Raw genomic sequence first — 13233 nt, forward strand, 5'->3', positions numbered from 1 at the left:
GACATTTGAGATTAGCACATAATTATATAAGGCTTGTAACTTTCTTGGTAAGCAGTGAAAGGGGGTTTGAGTTTTGTAAATGGACAGTTGCTCTCTTGCAATTTAAAAGTCTTTTTAATGAAAACTCCTATGGTCTTTATAAAACCATGCTATAAAAACCATGCTAATATTAAAATAGAAAATTGAAAGAGCCAATATTTATTTATTTATTTAATTTATATGCCATCCATCTTGCAGTTCGAAGCAGTTTAGTGTTTAAATGTTGACATTATACATTACTGAAACTGTTTACTCAGAGCACTCTTAATGCTAGCCAGATCCTAAGGGGAAGTTTAGGCAGTTCACACAGAGAACTTTTATAGCCGTTCTTTTTTACTGCAGCATGCTGTGCCCCTTTCAAATTTCTTTCTAAGGATTCAAAACATTCCTGAACACTATGGAATGGGATTTGAAGTATGGGCAGAAGACAGAGAATTATACAAATGGGGGCTGCAACTTAAAATAAAGTTCATACAAAGAAGTTTCTTTCTTCTCCAATGGACTCTTATTATTACATCCTTTATTCATCTACGCCATTTTTTGATCTTGGACAGAACCTCCTGGGGATATATAGCTTTAGAAGGCTATGTATATTATTTGAGAGAAATCACATAACTAGCATCTTTGTCTTTTTTTCTTCTTCAATTTCTCACTTACATATATACATACTCCATTCCTTACAACAGCTTCTATATTCCCACCATGAGAAATTAACAAATGGCAATTCATATGAGGCTGAAATAGTTTGACCCTTAAAATTCATTTAAATAAAGAGCATCACAACAAGAATAAAATTGAGGATTTTTAAAAAAACCGATATTTGGAAGAATTCTTGGAAAGATATTTGACAATGGACACAATTTTGTTGTAGAAATGGTTATTATCTTTTGAAATTTAATAAATAAGCAAGCTTTTGCTGTCAACTTATGACAGCATACGCTGACATGCATAAGTTACCTAATACATATATTATTTCAGAGGTATATATAACTAGCATCTTTGTTTCTTTTCTTCTTCAATTTTTCAGTTATGTATGCACAGACTCAATTTACAACAGCTTCTATGAAATTTAAATTCAGAAATTTTAAAAAGGCAATTGATATGGGCAGGAACAGTTTCATCCTTCAAACTCATTTAAATAATGGCATAAAAATGGACCTGTGGACATAAATATCAACCTTGGATATGTGACTTTGTAGTCAGATGGCTCTTCTGGTATCCTGATGGCTACCTATTTGATTCACTTGCTAAATCTTCAGTCTTGAAATTTTAGAATGAAACATTCTATATTTATTAATTGCACAGGTTTAGACTAAAAAAAGTGATATAATTGTTATATGTTTTTAAGAGAGTTTGGCAAAGACCAACACACAGCATTGTTGAATATCCTCTGTCAATTTCTGGAGCCCTATGGCCTTTCCCTGCATTCTGTTTTCTGATTCTGCCATTGATCTGTTCTTATTAAGGAAGGGGCACAACACAGCAGCTTCCATTCACTTTTCCCTTCCTACTTGGGTGGATTTCCACAAAAAGCATATTTTCTAGGGACCTAAAAATATGAAGCCTCTATTTGGAAATAACTCCTTGGTACATTCATTTCAATAAAATGTTTCATAATGTCCACTCTCCTATTTTTAATTCTTACAATTTTAAAACAAAAACTTTATGCACCACCACATGTAGTTGGTTTGGCTGTGGACCAGTGGTGGGATTCAAATTTTTTTACTACTGGTTCTGTGGGTGTGGCTTGGTGGGTGTGGCAGGGGAAGGATACAGTAAAATCTCCAGTCAGAGGTGGTATTTTCCGGTTCTCCGAACTACTCAAAATTTCTGCTACCAGTTCTCCAGAACTGGTCAGAACCCGCTAAATACCACCTCTGCTGTGGACTCCCTGATAGAAGAAGGACAAGCAGAATTTCTGATAGATGAAATTAGGCAAAACAGTTGAATTACTTACACAAATATAACATTAAAAATATCTTACACACACACACACACATACACACACACACAGAGAGAACACTTCCACACATACAACAAAAAACTATGGATCCATAGTAAGAAGATGACACATTTATTATAATAAAAAGTTAAAAACTAGAGAAGACACATAAAATAATGAACAACATCTTCAAATGAATTACATTCACAAGGAAAGAAGGAAACAACAGCACAGCCCCTTTCCTGGGTATTCTCATCAACAGATGAAACAACAGCAAATTAGAAAGACAAGTCTAAAGAAAAACAATTTACACTAAGCAAGTTCTTCATTATCAAGGTAACAACTCAACCTCTCACATAGAAAAGTTGGGTAAAAACATAATTTAAATGAATACAAACATATTGCAGCAACCCAGAACATGAGAAAAAGGAAGTACTCCAATATCTTCCAACAAAATAGATGATTACACAACTTTATCAAAAAGTTCCTGATCACTCAATTTACTAAAGTACAACTAACACAAGCTATGAAAACTAATACTATCACATATCAAAACATCTCAGGAACAGATCATTATAACTGCATAACATCACTGTTGCACATACACTTACTAAATCTCCCCCATACCTCTTAGTGTCCCAAAGGTCTGAGTAGCCCAAGAAGAAAAATCAGGAATCATCAATAACATATAATGTACAGTAATGACTGTAAGAGTCACTACTGTAAAATAGGACAAATAGGCAGAAGATTCATAGAGCATATCCATGAACAGCAAGTAGCAGTCAGAAGACATGATGAAAACTTCTTAATCTCACCGCATATGGACAAATTCAACAATAGTTTCAATAGAGAAACTGTGAGCATCTTAGGCCAAACTAAATGATAGGGGATTCTTGGAAGCTTGGCATTCAGAGAAATCAGTCATCAATAGACACATTGAAATAAACCACATTTGCATGCCATTCCAAAGAGACAATATAAAGGTAAGAAAGAAATAAAAAGACCAGAATGCATCCTTTCCAGCAGCCAACACTCATCTAAGCATGGACTAACACCAGACAAACATTCAAGCAGAAAACAATACCCTAATCACAGGCCTACGAAGGAGAAAACTACATTCTCACCAACACTGGGAGGGCAAACTGTATATAAACAGGGTGCAAACTCACCAACACTGATAATGTTATCTACAGGTGAAACTCAAAAATTTAGAATATCATGCAAAAGTTCATTTATTTCAGTAATGCAACTTAAAAGGTGAACCTAATATATAAGATAGACTCATTACATGCAAAGCAAGATAGTTCAAGCTGTGATGTGTCATAATTGGGATGATTATGGCTTATAGCTCATGAAAACCCCAAATCCACAATCTCAGAAAATTAGAATATTGTGAAAAGGTTCAATATTCTAGGCTCAAAATGTCCCACTCTAATCAGCTAATTAAGCCATAACACCTGCAAAGGGTTCCTGAGCCTTTAAATGGTCTCTCAGTCTGGTTCAGTAGGAATCACAATCATGGGAAAGACTGCTGACCCGACAGTTGTGCAGAAAACCGTCATTGACGCCCTCCATAAGGAGGGAAAGCCTCAAAAGGTAATTGCAAAAGAAGTTGGATGTTCCCAAAGTACTGTATCAAAGTACATTAATAGAAAGTTATGTGGAAGGGAAAAGTGTGGAAGAAAAAGGTGCACAAGCAGCAGGGATGACCGCAGCCTGGAGAGGATTGTCAGGAAAAGGCCATTCAAAAGTGTTGGGGACTTTCAAAAGGAGTGGACTGAGGCTGGAGTCAGTGCATCAAGAGCCACCACACAGAGACGGATACTGGACATGGGCTTCAAATGTCGTATTCCTCTTGAACAACAAACAACTTCAGAAGCGTCTTCCCTGGGCTAAAGAAAATCAAAACTGGTCTGTTGTTCAGTGGTCCAAAGTCCTCTTTTCTGATGAAAGCAACTTTTGCATCTCATTTGGAAACCAAGGACCCAGAATCTGGAGGAAGAATGGAGAGGCACATACTGCAAGATTTGGGGAGCCAGGTCATGTGCTGGTGTTGGTCCACTGTGCTTCATTAAGTCCAGGGTCAACGCAGCCGTCTACCAGGAAATTTTGGAGCACTTCATGCTTCCTTCCACAGACGAGCTTTTTGGGGATGCTGACTTCATTTTCAAGCAGGACTTGGCACCTGCCCACTCTGCCAAAAGCATCCAAACCTGGTTCAATGACCGTGGGATTACTGTGCTTGATTGGCCAGCAAACTCGCCTGACCTGAACCCCATAGAGAATCTATGGGGCATTGCCAAGAGAAAGATGAGACATGAAACCGAACAAGGCAGAAGAGCTGAAGGCCACTATTAAAGCATCGTGGTCTTCCATAACACCTCAGCAGTGCCACAGGCTGATAGCTTTCATGCCACGCCGCATTGAGGCAGTAATTGCTGCAAAAGGGGCCCAAACCAAGTACTGAGTACATATGCATGCTTATACTTTTCAAAGGTCCGATATTGTTCTATGTACAATCCTTGTTTTATTGATTGCATGTAATATTCTAATTTTCTGAGATTGTGGATTTGGGGTTTTCATTAGCTGTAAGCCATAATTAACAAAAATATGACAAATCACGGCTTGAACTATTGCTTTGCATGTAATGAGTCTATCTCATGTATTAGGTTCACATTTTAAGTTGCATTACTGAAATAAATGAACTTTTGCACGATATTCTAATTTTTTGAGTTTTACCTTAGATAATGAAACATTCTCCAAGCAAACAGCCAGGCTCAGAGAGCAACAAGAACTTCCCATTCAACTCTGAGCTACATATACAGTTCTCTTCTACTGAAACCTCTGTTTACACATACAGATTGACAAAACACCATATTATTTTGTTGATTTTCCTTCAAATCAAAGTCATTTTGGCACTTTCTAATCCAACATCATTTATCTGTCAGCTAGTTATAACATTATAGTCTCAAATACACTACTGCTTCTTGGAAACTGAAGACAAGTAATGGCAACCTTAAAAACTCATTTCAGCTTTTAACAGATGATTCTACATAGTAAGTTCTTTGGCTCAAGTGGAAGAATAGATTTCCTCCATACTATCATATCCTCACATACACAATATTTGTTCTGCCACAAAGAAAATTTCCTGGCCTGGACAATAAACCATTATATATGCATGATGTGCCATGTTGGTAACATACAGAGGGATGAATTCAAAATTATGTCTGCTGGCTGATGGCTTCTTCGACATTATTTGAGTTACTACTGTATGCAGCCGGATCAAAACAAATCACTTGTATCAGAGTCCAAGCCCTATTACACTTGTTTGGAAAAATGTTTCCCAGTATTTGTTTCAAATACAATCTACAAAACTTCAAGATTCATAAAATTAGTCAATGTTTTCCAGATAGAAGAATTCAATACAACATAAGAAAATAATTTGTAAATATGTTATTGTTTTGCACAGTGTATTATTGATTCAGATATTTAGTTAATTTGGTTAAGAATATATTCGATCTTAATAGTCTATATTTCTAACTCAAAATGCCATACAGAGCAGTATTCAGCATAAAATATACTAAAATCAATTAAACAAAAATGCCAGTTAAATTCATTTTGTGCACAATAAATACTAGAAAAAACATATTTTGCATATGTAACACACAATATTAATGTATTAATATGATAGCCATCTCAATTTGATCCTCTCCACTTGTATTGCTTTAGAACAGAACAACCTAACCTAGAAGAGCAATGTTTCTAAATAAAAATATTAGAAACGAAGCATGTCTTCCTGATTATTTCAGGGCAGACAAAGAAAAGGCTCATTTGAGAAGTAACTGGAAAGCCTTTTTCTTGTTTTCATCAGCCACATATTATTGAGAAGACCTCCAAGAACAGTTAGGCAAAATCACAATGGAAGTTTCTAAAATGATAAGACTTATATTCTTACTTTAAAAGTTTACATATTCTTGAGGAATTAAGCCCTTTTAAAAGTTTTAATGGGAAAAATACAACTGGAGGCATATAATAGTATTAAAAATACCTATCATCATATGGTTGCATTACATTATATGATCTTGAAAGTTTTGAAGTCTTACTTCTTCTTTTCCCTGGAAACATCACTTGTAAACGCAGACTAAATTTATACAGCTTGGAATACTCATATAAACCCAAAAGGAAAAATTGTTCTCGGTCACAATTATGCATGACATAATATCCTTCCTGAAAGCAGAGCCACAGCAAGGAGCAGCATCCTCCAAATATCTCCAGTTCCTGACACTGTACTGAAAACAACAGTTCACTCCATTGCCAAGGGAATAATCTCCTTCATCAGCGGCTTATTGCTGAAATATGCATGGTTCCTTAATAAATATAATAGGATTTCCCTTCACTTCATATACAACTTCAACTGAACAGTAATAACAATTTAGATCTGCATTCCAAAGGTCACAGCTCTTGCTGCAACTCCCTATTAAATTCAATGAGATTTATTACTAAGTAAACATACATCATGCACCCAACTAGGAAAATAAGAAATCACACAGAACTTTGTAACTCTTGCTGCTTTTCATGATTGAATATGTGCTACTGGTATTTAGTTGATTTATTTCAAGCAGTTTTACAGGTGCCTTGGCTTCCAGTTTCTTACATGTTAGTGGGAAATATGGGGCACTTGATATCCTCTCTTTAGATATTTCACATAAGTTCTGAAAGATTTGTTCAGATTGCGTGTGTGTGTGTGTGTGTATCATCAGCTTTTTGCGCATGGTTCCAAAGTTCACTTTGATTATATGCAATTTGGCCAAAGGTCCATTCCGTTAGCATCAAAATTACGTAGATTGGAAGAAGAAATTGATGTATCTTTTCTTTTATGTATACAGAGAGCATTTGCACCGACAAATTCTTGTGTGTCCAATCACCGTTGGCCAATAAAAGAATTCTATTCTATTCTATTCTATTCTATTCTATTCTATATGCCTAATGAGGCTGCTTGAATGGCCTTGAGATTTCCACAACATGTTATGTGCTTTAGAACATGCCTTAAGAGTCCTCTGGAGACCTGGGTCAATCTTTTCTTCTTACCTTTTCTAAATTATTGAAATAAGTACACAGAGGAATAGTAATCTAAATGATTTTTTTAAAAAAATCTCAGCAGTTCCTTCATGTCCATATGGGAGACAATCTGTCATGTATGGTTCTGCCATTCCAAATATTTTATTGCACAAGGTCACTAATAGCAATTAAAAACAGACAATTGATTGGGGGAGGCTGTGCAGATTCAGGCCGAAGGATAATACTGCAGAAATACAATTCACTTACTCATACATAGCACATGCACATGTATATTTTAGACTGAAATTGAAATGTTTCATTCTGACTGCTTCCAAGAACCAAAATAATTAAACTAGATAAATAGCACAATATGAAATCCTGATCAGATGAGCTAAAAAAAGAATTACCCAAACATTTGTTTCAGTTAAAAACTCAAGGCAGGTGACTCACCCTGTTGAATTTTAGTCAGAAGTTGTTGGCGTGCTAGGATCCTACTTTTCCTGTATGGAGAGCGTCTTGCAGTTTGATCAAATAGCAAGTACATCTCTTGGCCTTCTGTTAACATAGCATTCACACAGAGGCAGCCTGAGTCTGACGTACTAGCCATCTGCCTTAACATCTGTGTCCCGTTTAAAAACAAAACAAAAACAACCAAAATATTGCTGCAGTTTTCCTGGGTGAGAATTCCTCAATCTAATTGAAGTACCGAGAGAAAAGAAGAAGGAAGCCCAGGGAGCTGAAAAGAGCAAGCAATTTAAAAGAGAAAAAGAGGAGTGCCAAAAAGCTACAATTCAGGATTCCAGCTCCCTCACATGATCGGAAAGGGCCAATCAGTCAAAGTCAAGAATGTGAAAGTACACAGCGTGCCTTGAAGAGGAAAGTGAAGGCTGTGCAAGCACTTGTAGCCACATATCACACTGAAAAGCAAACACAAACAGCATGCCTTGCCACTGGGGAGCTACAATAGGAGAATTTGAGGGAAGGAAGGAGGAGAGGTATTCTCTGGCACAATCTTAAGAGAACTTTGTCCAAAAATTTACTTGTAGCATTCTTTTGTCAGATGGCAGTAAAAATTCCTTCCATTATTCAGGAATTCCTTTTAAAGCTTCTTTATACAGATCTTCAGAAATAGTCATTAATATACACAGACTCCAAACATATACACAAAGCTTTTCCCAGCTTGCATCTTACAGTAGTTGTGACTGTTGCAACCTGCTGATTTCTCACTAAGTTGTTTTTAATAGATACACCACATATTTAGGACTGGGAGGCAAGCCTACTAGTTGACAAATTGGTTGGTTTGAAGTGGCACTGGTGTGATATGGATTTACTCAAAACCAAGGCTAAGTGAAGTTTATATCCAGTCCTGTTATGTCTTTGAGTTTAAGTGTATCAACAGATCTTCACTGTTATTCTCTGTTCTTGTTCTCTGGAAGATGACATAGTCGCATATGGTGAGTTCTCTCATCAGAAGTGTTCCGGACTAGCAGGCTCGAAGCCTGCAAACCTGATTGGCCCGCTGATAGCCGATCGTGATTGGTCGCCATAGACTGATGCGATTGGCCAGTAAACGGGCTGCCGCGATTGGCCCTGCCAAGAGCGGCAAACTCAAATCGCCTTCATTGGCTGCCTAGCCGCAGCCAGCCCTATATAAGGGGCTGCTGTGGCTGGGATTAGTTGCTCAGATCTGAAGTCACTAAGAAAGAGCTGTTGTTGCTATCTGAGTCTTGCCTCCGTTCTTGAACCATCCTTCCAGATCTAACACTGGCGACGAGGATGGGATACGGAGGCAACGAAGTCTATTGATTTGAGCTAGCTGAAGGAGCACGTGGCTGACAGAGCGCAACAACGGCGACATGGCCAGCAGCGCTATACCACCCGCACCATTCAATCCAGCTAGCGAAGACTGGGACTCATATATGGACAGATTTCAAATGTTCCTGGAGTCCAACAACCTCAAAGATGCCACGCCTAGCAAGAAACGAGCCGTTTTTCTAACCCATTGTGGGCCAGCCGTTTTTAAGATGGCTAAAGCCTTAGCGAAGCCAGCTGAGGTTAAAACCATGGATTGGGACACCCTTGCTCCCATCCTGAGCAACCATTATGCCCCAGCCGTGCCAACTCTCATTCGCAGACACGAGTTCTACCAGAGGGACCAGTGTGAAGGTGAGAGCGTTGGGGATTTTGTGGCAGACCTGAGGAACCTGGGCGGTTTATGTGGCTTCGCCAACCTCGAAGAAGCCATGAGAGACCGCATCGTCCTTGGCCTCAGAGACCCAACCATCCAGAGCAAGATCATGGCCAAGGGAGACATCTCGCTTGCAGATGCCATAGCAGACGCCACCGCAGCTGAAGCCACTCTTAAATCAGCAGCACGAATGCGTCGAACCAGCGGAACCAACCGCCAACCCACCAACGATGCTGGGAAACCTTCAGACAAGTACACATCGACCACCCATCATGAAGATGTCGAGTCATCCTCAGACAGCGAGGAAGAAGAAGTCCACAGGCTCTGGTCGGAACGTGAGCAATGGGACCAGCGGGGTCATAAACCCAACTACCAATGCGCCGGATGCGGGGGAAACCATCCCCGATCCAAATGCAGATTCTTAGACGCCATGTGTCGTTTTTGCGAGAAACGAAAGCACATCGCGAAGGTATGCAGAAGCAAGAGAAATTCCAGCCCCAGACGGAGAGGCAGCAGCCCAAAGAGGTATGATGGCAACTCCACCACACAGAGGGACCTCCCTAGCAACCAGTGGAACCAGTACAGCAGACCCCGAAGGTTTAACGACACACCCAGATGAGAGGAGGCTCATCAAACCATCACCATCGGCCATGCTTCATCACTTGACGCTAAAAAAATCCGAGTAAAGGTCACCATTGAAAACAAACCGTGCATCATGGAAGTCGACTCTGGGTCATCACTATCCATGGTATCCTGGAGAACACTCAAGCAGCTAATTCCCAACATCCGACGCCAAGACCTCAGCAATCAGAGACTCATACTGAAAGACTATCGAGGCAACCAGATTCCAGTCGCAGGTACCCGCCATGTCCAGGTCTCTTTCAAGGGACATGATGCAATTCTACCACTCACCATCGTAGACAGAGACCGGCCAAGTCTATTGGGCCTTCAGTGGTTCGCGCCATTAGAAATCGGAATGGCTGGCATCCATCATACTGAAGACCATGACTGGGAGGCGGCTCTCGTCCACGACTTCCGAGAAGTGTTCAACAAAAGCCTAGGCAAGTACAAGGGGCCCCTTATTTCATTTAATCTTCACCCCGACATTGCACCCATTCGCCTAAAGCCACGCCGAGTTCCCTTTGCTCTCAAATCCAAAATTGACGAGCAACTGGACAAATTAATTGCACAAGGCGTGTTAGAACCTATTGACCACGCCCGATGGGAGACACCAATTGTCACCCCCATAAAGCCTGACGGGTCCATAAGAATCTGTGGTGACTACAAGGCCACCCTCAATCACGCGCTACAGCAGAGCACCTACCCAGTACCAGTTGTTCAACATCTCCTGCATTCACTTGGGGGTGGCAAAATATTCGCAAAATTAGATCTGGCCCAAGCATATCAACAGCTGCCAGTTGATCCCGAGACTGCAGAAGCCCAAACTATAGTCACACATCGTGGTGCATTCAAATGCAACAGGCTCCAGTTTGGTGTAAGCGTAGCCCCAGGCATCTTTCAAAGCCTGATGGAGACTATTACAAGGTATAAAAGGGGTCGTGCCCTATTTTGATGATGTATTAATAGCAGCACCCACAAAAAACCAATTAGAGAAACGTGTCAGAACAGTCCTACAGAGGTTCAAAGATGCTGGCCTCAAGGTTAAGAAGGAAAAGTGCCAGCTTTGCACAGAAAGGGTGGAGTTTCTTGGCTACCTCCTTGACAAGCAAGGAATCCACCCCACAGAAAAGAAATTGGCAGCTATCAAAAATGCCCCAAGACCCAAAAACAAAACTGACCTCCAAGCCTTCCTGGGACTTATTAACTTTTATAACATCTTCCTACCCCAGAAAGCGACTGTTGCTGAGCCCCTTCATAGAAAGGGCATCCTGGACTTGGGGACGTCGGGAGGAACACGCCTTCCAGCAAGTAAAAGACCTCCTTACCTCTAATGCAGTACTAATTCAGTATAACGAGACACTACCTTTGACTGTCACTTGTGATGCCTCACCATTTGGGGTGGGGGCCATCCTGAGCCATGTCCTACCAAACGGCTCAGAGGCACCAATTGCATTTTTTTCAAGAACTCTATCAAAAACAGAAAGAAACTATAGCCATTTAGATAAGGAAGCCCCTGCTATTGTCTCTGCAATTAAAAGATTTCATGAATATGTTTATGGGAGACCATTTTCTATTATAACGGATCATAAGCCACTACTTGGGATTCTGGCAGGCGACAAACCTACTCCACACATTCTCTCCCCCAGAATGACGCGATGGTCGGAATTTCTCGCTGCCTACGACTATCAATTAAAGTATCGCCCAGGGAAATCTATTCCTCACGCAGATGCCTTGAGCTGCTCGCCACTACCCGAGCCACAGGAAGACCCAGCTCTCACACTCCTGGTACTGCAAATAGAGACAATGCCCTCACCTCCACTAACGGCCCAAGACATTGCCTTTGAAACCAAAACAGACTCTTGTTTGGCACGAGTTCTTGCCTGGGTGGAGAGGGCATGGCCAGATTACGACCCTAAGGAAATATTTAAGCCATTTAAAAACAGACAAACGGAACTTTTTTCACAAAGAGGGTGCATCTTGTGGGGAGACCGAGTTGTTGTAGCAACTAAGTTACAAAAAAGGGACTTGCAAATGCTACACGATGGACACCTGGGCATCGTGCATATGAAAGCGCTGGCAAGAAGTTACGCCTGGTGGCCAGGTATGGACAAACAAATCGAAACCTGGGTCGCCTCTTGTAACAGATGCCAGGAAAACCACTCAGCCCCACCAAAAGCTCCACCAGCAGAATGGGAAACACCCAGGGGTCCCTGGTCTCACATTCATATTGACTTTGCGGGACCTATGAGAGGCCACACTTTCTTAATAACCATAGATGCGTATTCTAACTGGCTTGAGGTCAATAAAATGAAAGCAACCACTACCGAGGCAGTCATCAAAAAACTGAACAGACTCTTCGCCACACACGGGTTACCAGATGTCCTGGTCTCTGACAATGGTCCCCAATTTACTGCCTTAGCCTTTGAACAGTATTTAGCGGAACGGGGCATCCGACACGCACTCACATCGCCAGCTCATCCTGCAGCGAATGGTAGGGCTGAACGAATGGTTCAGTTTACAAAGAAAACCCTGCAGAAAATGGAACAAGGTAACATCCACGACAAGGTCACTAGAATGCTGCTCCTGCAACACATCACACCAAACAGCACGACCAACAAGAGCCCAGCTGAACTCCTGATGGCCAGGAAACTCAGATCGCCTCTAGACCATTTGCACCCTGCCTACAGCCCGGAAAAGCCCCTGGGTTCCAGCAGCAAGCACCGTGCCTTCAAGGTAGGAGACTTGTATTCGCAAAAAAATTTCTGGGAGCCCCTCTGGATTCCTGCTCAAGTAACTCAAGTTACGGGTCCCCGCTCCTACCGGCTACTCACCACTGGGGAGGGGAAGCCGTGAACTCAGAATTAGAACCAACACCTGTTTATTCTGAACTAACACCGAGATCACCGCACCATAGTTTGCAACACTCACCAGCTGCAGCTGAGCCTGGACAGACGAACGCTTCGCCAAGAAACAGCAGCCAGGCAGGTTCAGTGAGCCCGGGGAGCCATGGCAGTAGCAACGAAGCTGAGGACTCTATCACCCTGGGGGCACCAGAGGAGAGCCCTGACCATGTCACCGATTCACCGTTCCTGTTTGATCCAGCAAGCAGTCCATCTGAACCCTGATTTGAACAGGGACAATTGGAATTGCATAAGTCAGGTAGACAGGTGCGAAGACCTGCCTACCTGCGAGACTATATTACCCCACCCCTTAAACGGGGAGGGGTGTTCCGGACTAGCAGGCTCGAAGCCTGCAAACCTGATTGGCCCGCTGATAGCCGATCGTGATTGGTCGCCATAGACTGATGCGATTGGCCAGTAAACGGGCTGCCGCGATTGGCCCTGCCAAGAGCGGCAAACTCAAATCGCCTTCATTGGCTGCCTAG

General features: G+C 41.4%; 1 protein-coding gene across 2 annotated transcripts in view; it reads right to left on the reverse strand.

The window, feature by feature from the left end:
* The window catches only part of STARD13 (StAR related lipid transfer domain containing 13), a 117041-nt gene that overhangs the window by 79377 nt on the left and 24431 nt on the right, over positions 1–13233 (reverse strand). Inside the window, exon 1 of one of the 2 annotated variants that reach the window (XM_026708789.2) lies at positions 7490–7859. The exons of the other annotated variant lie outside the window; for it this stretch is intronic. Coding sequence (XP_026564574.1) covers positions 7490–7658 — 169 coding nt within the window. The 5' untranslated portion in view covers positions 7659–7859. Of the gene's footprint in view, positions 1–7489; positions 7860–13233 lie in introns of those variants that run through there. 2 annotated transcript variants of the gene reach the window in all.

The sequence above is a fragment of the Pseudonaja textilis genome, chromosome 7, assembly GCF_049901715.1.
Source record: "Pseudonaja textilis isolate UNSWEBS1 chromosome 7, rPseTex1.2, whole genome shotgun sequence".
NCBI classification, from domain to species: domain Eukaryota; kingdom Metazoa; phylum Chordata; class Lepidosauria; order Squamata; family Elapidae; genus Pseudonaja; species Pseudonaja textilis.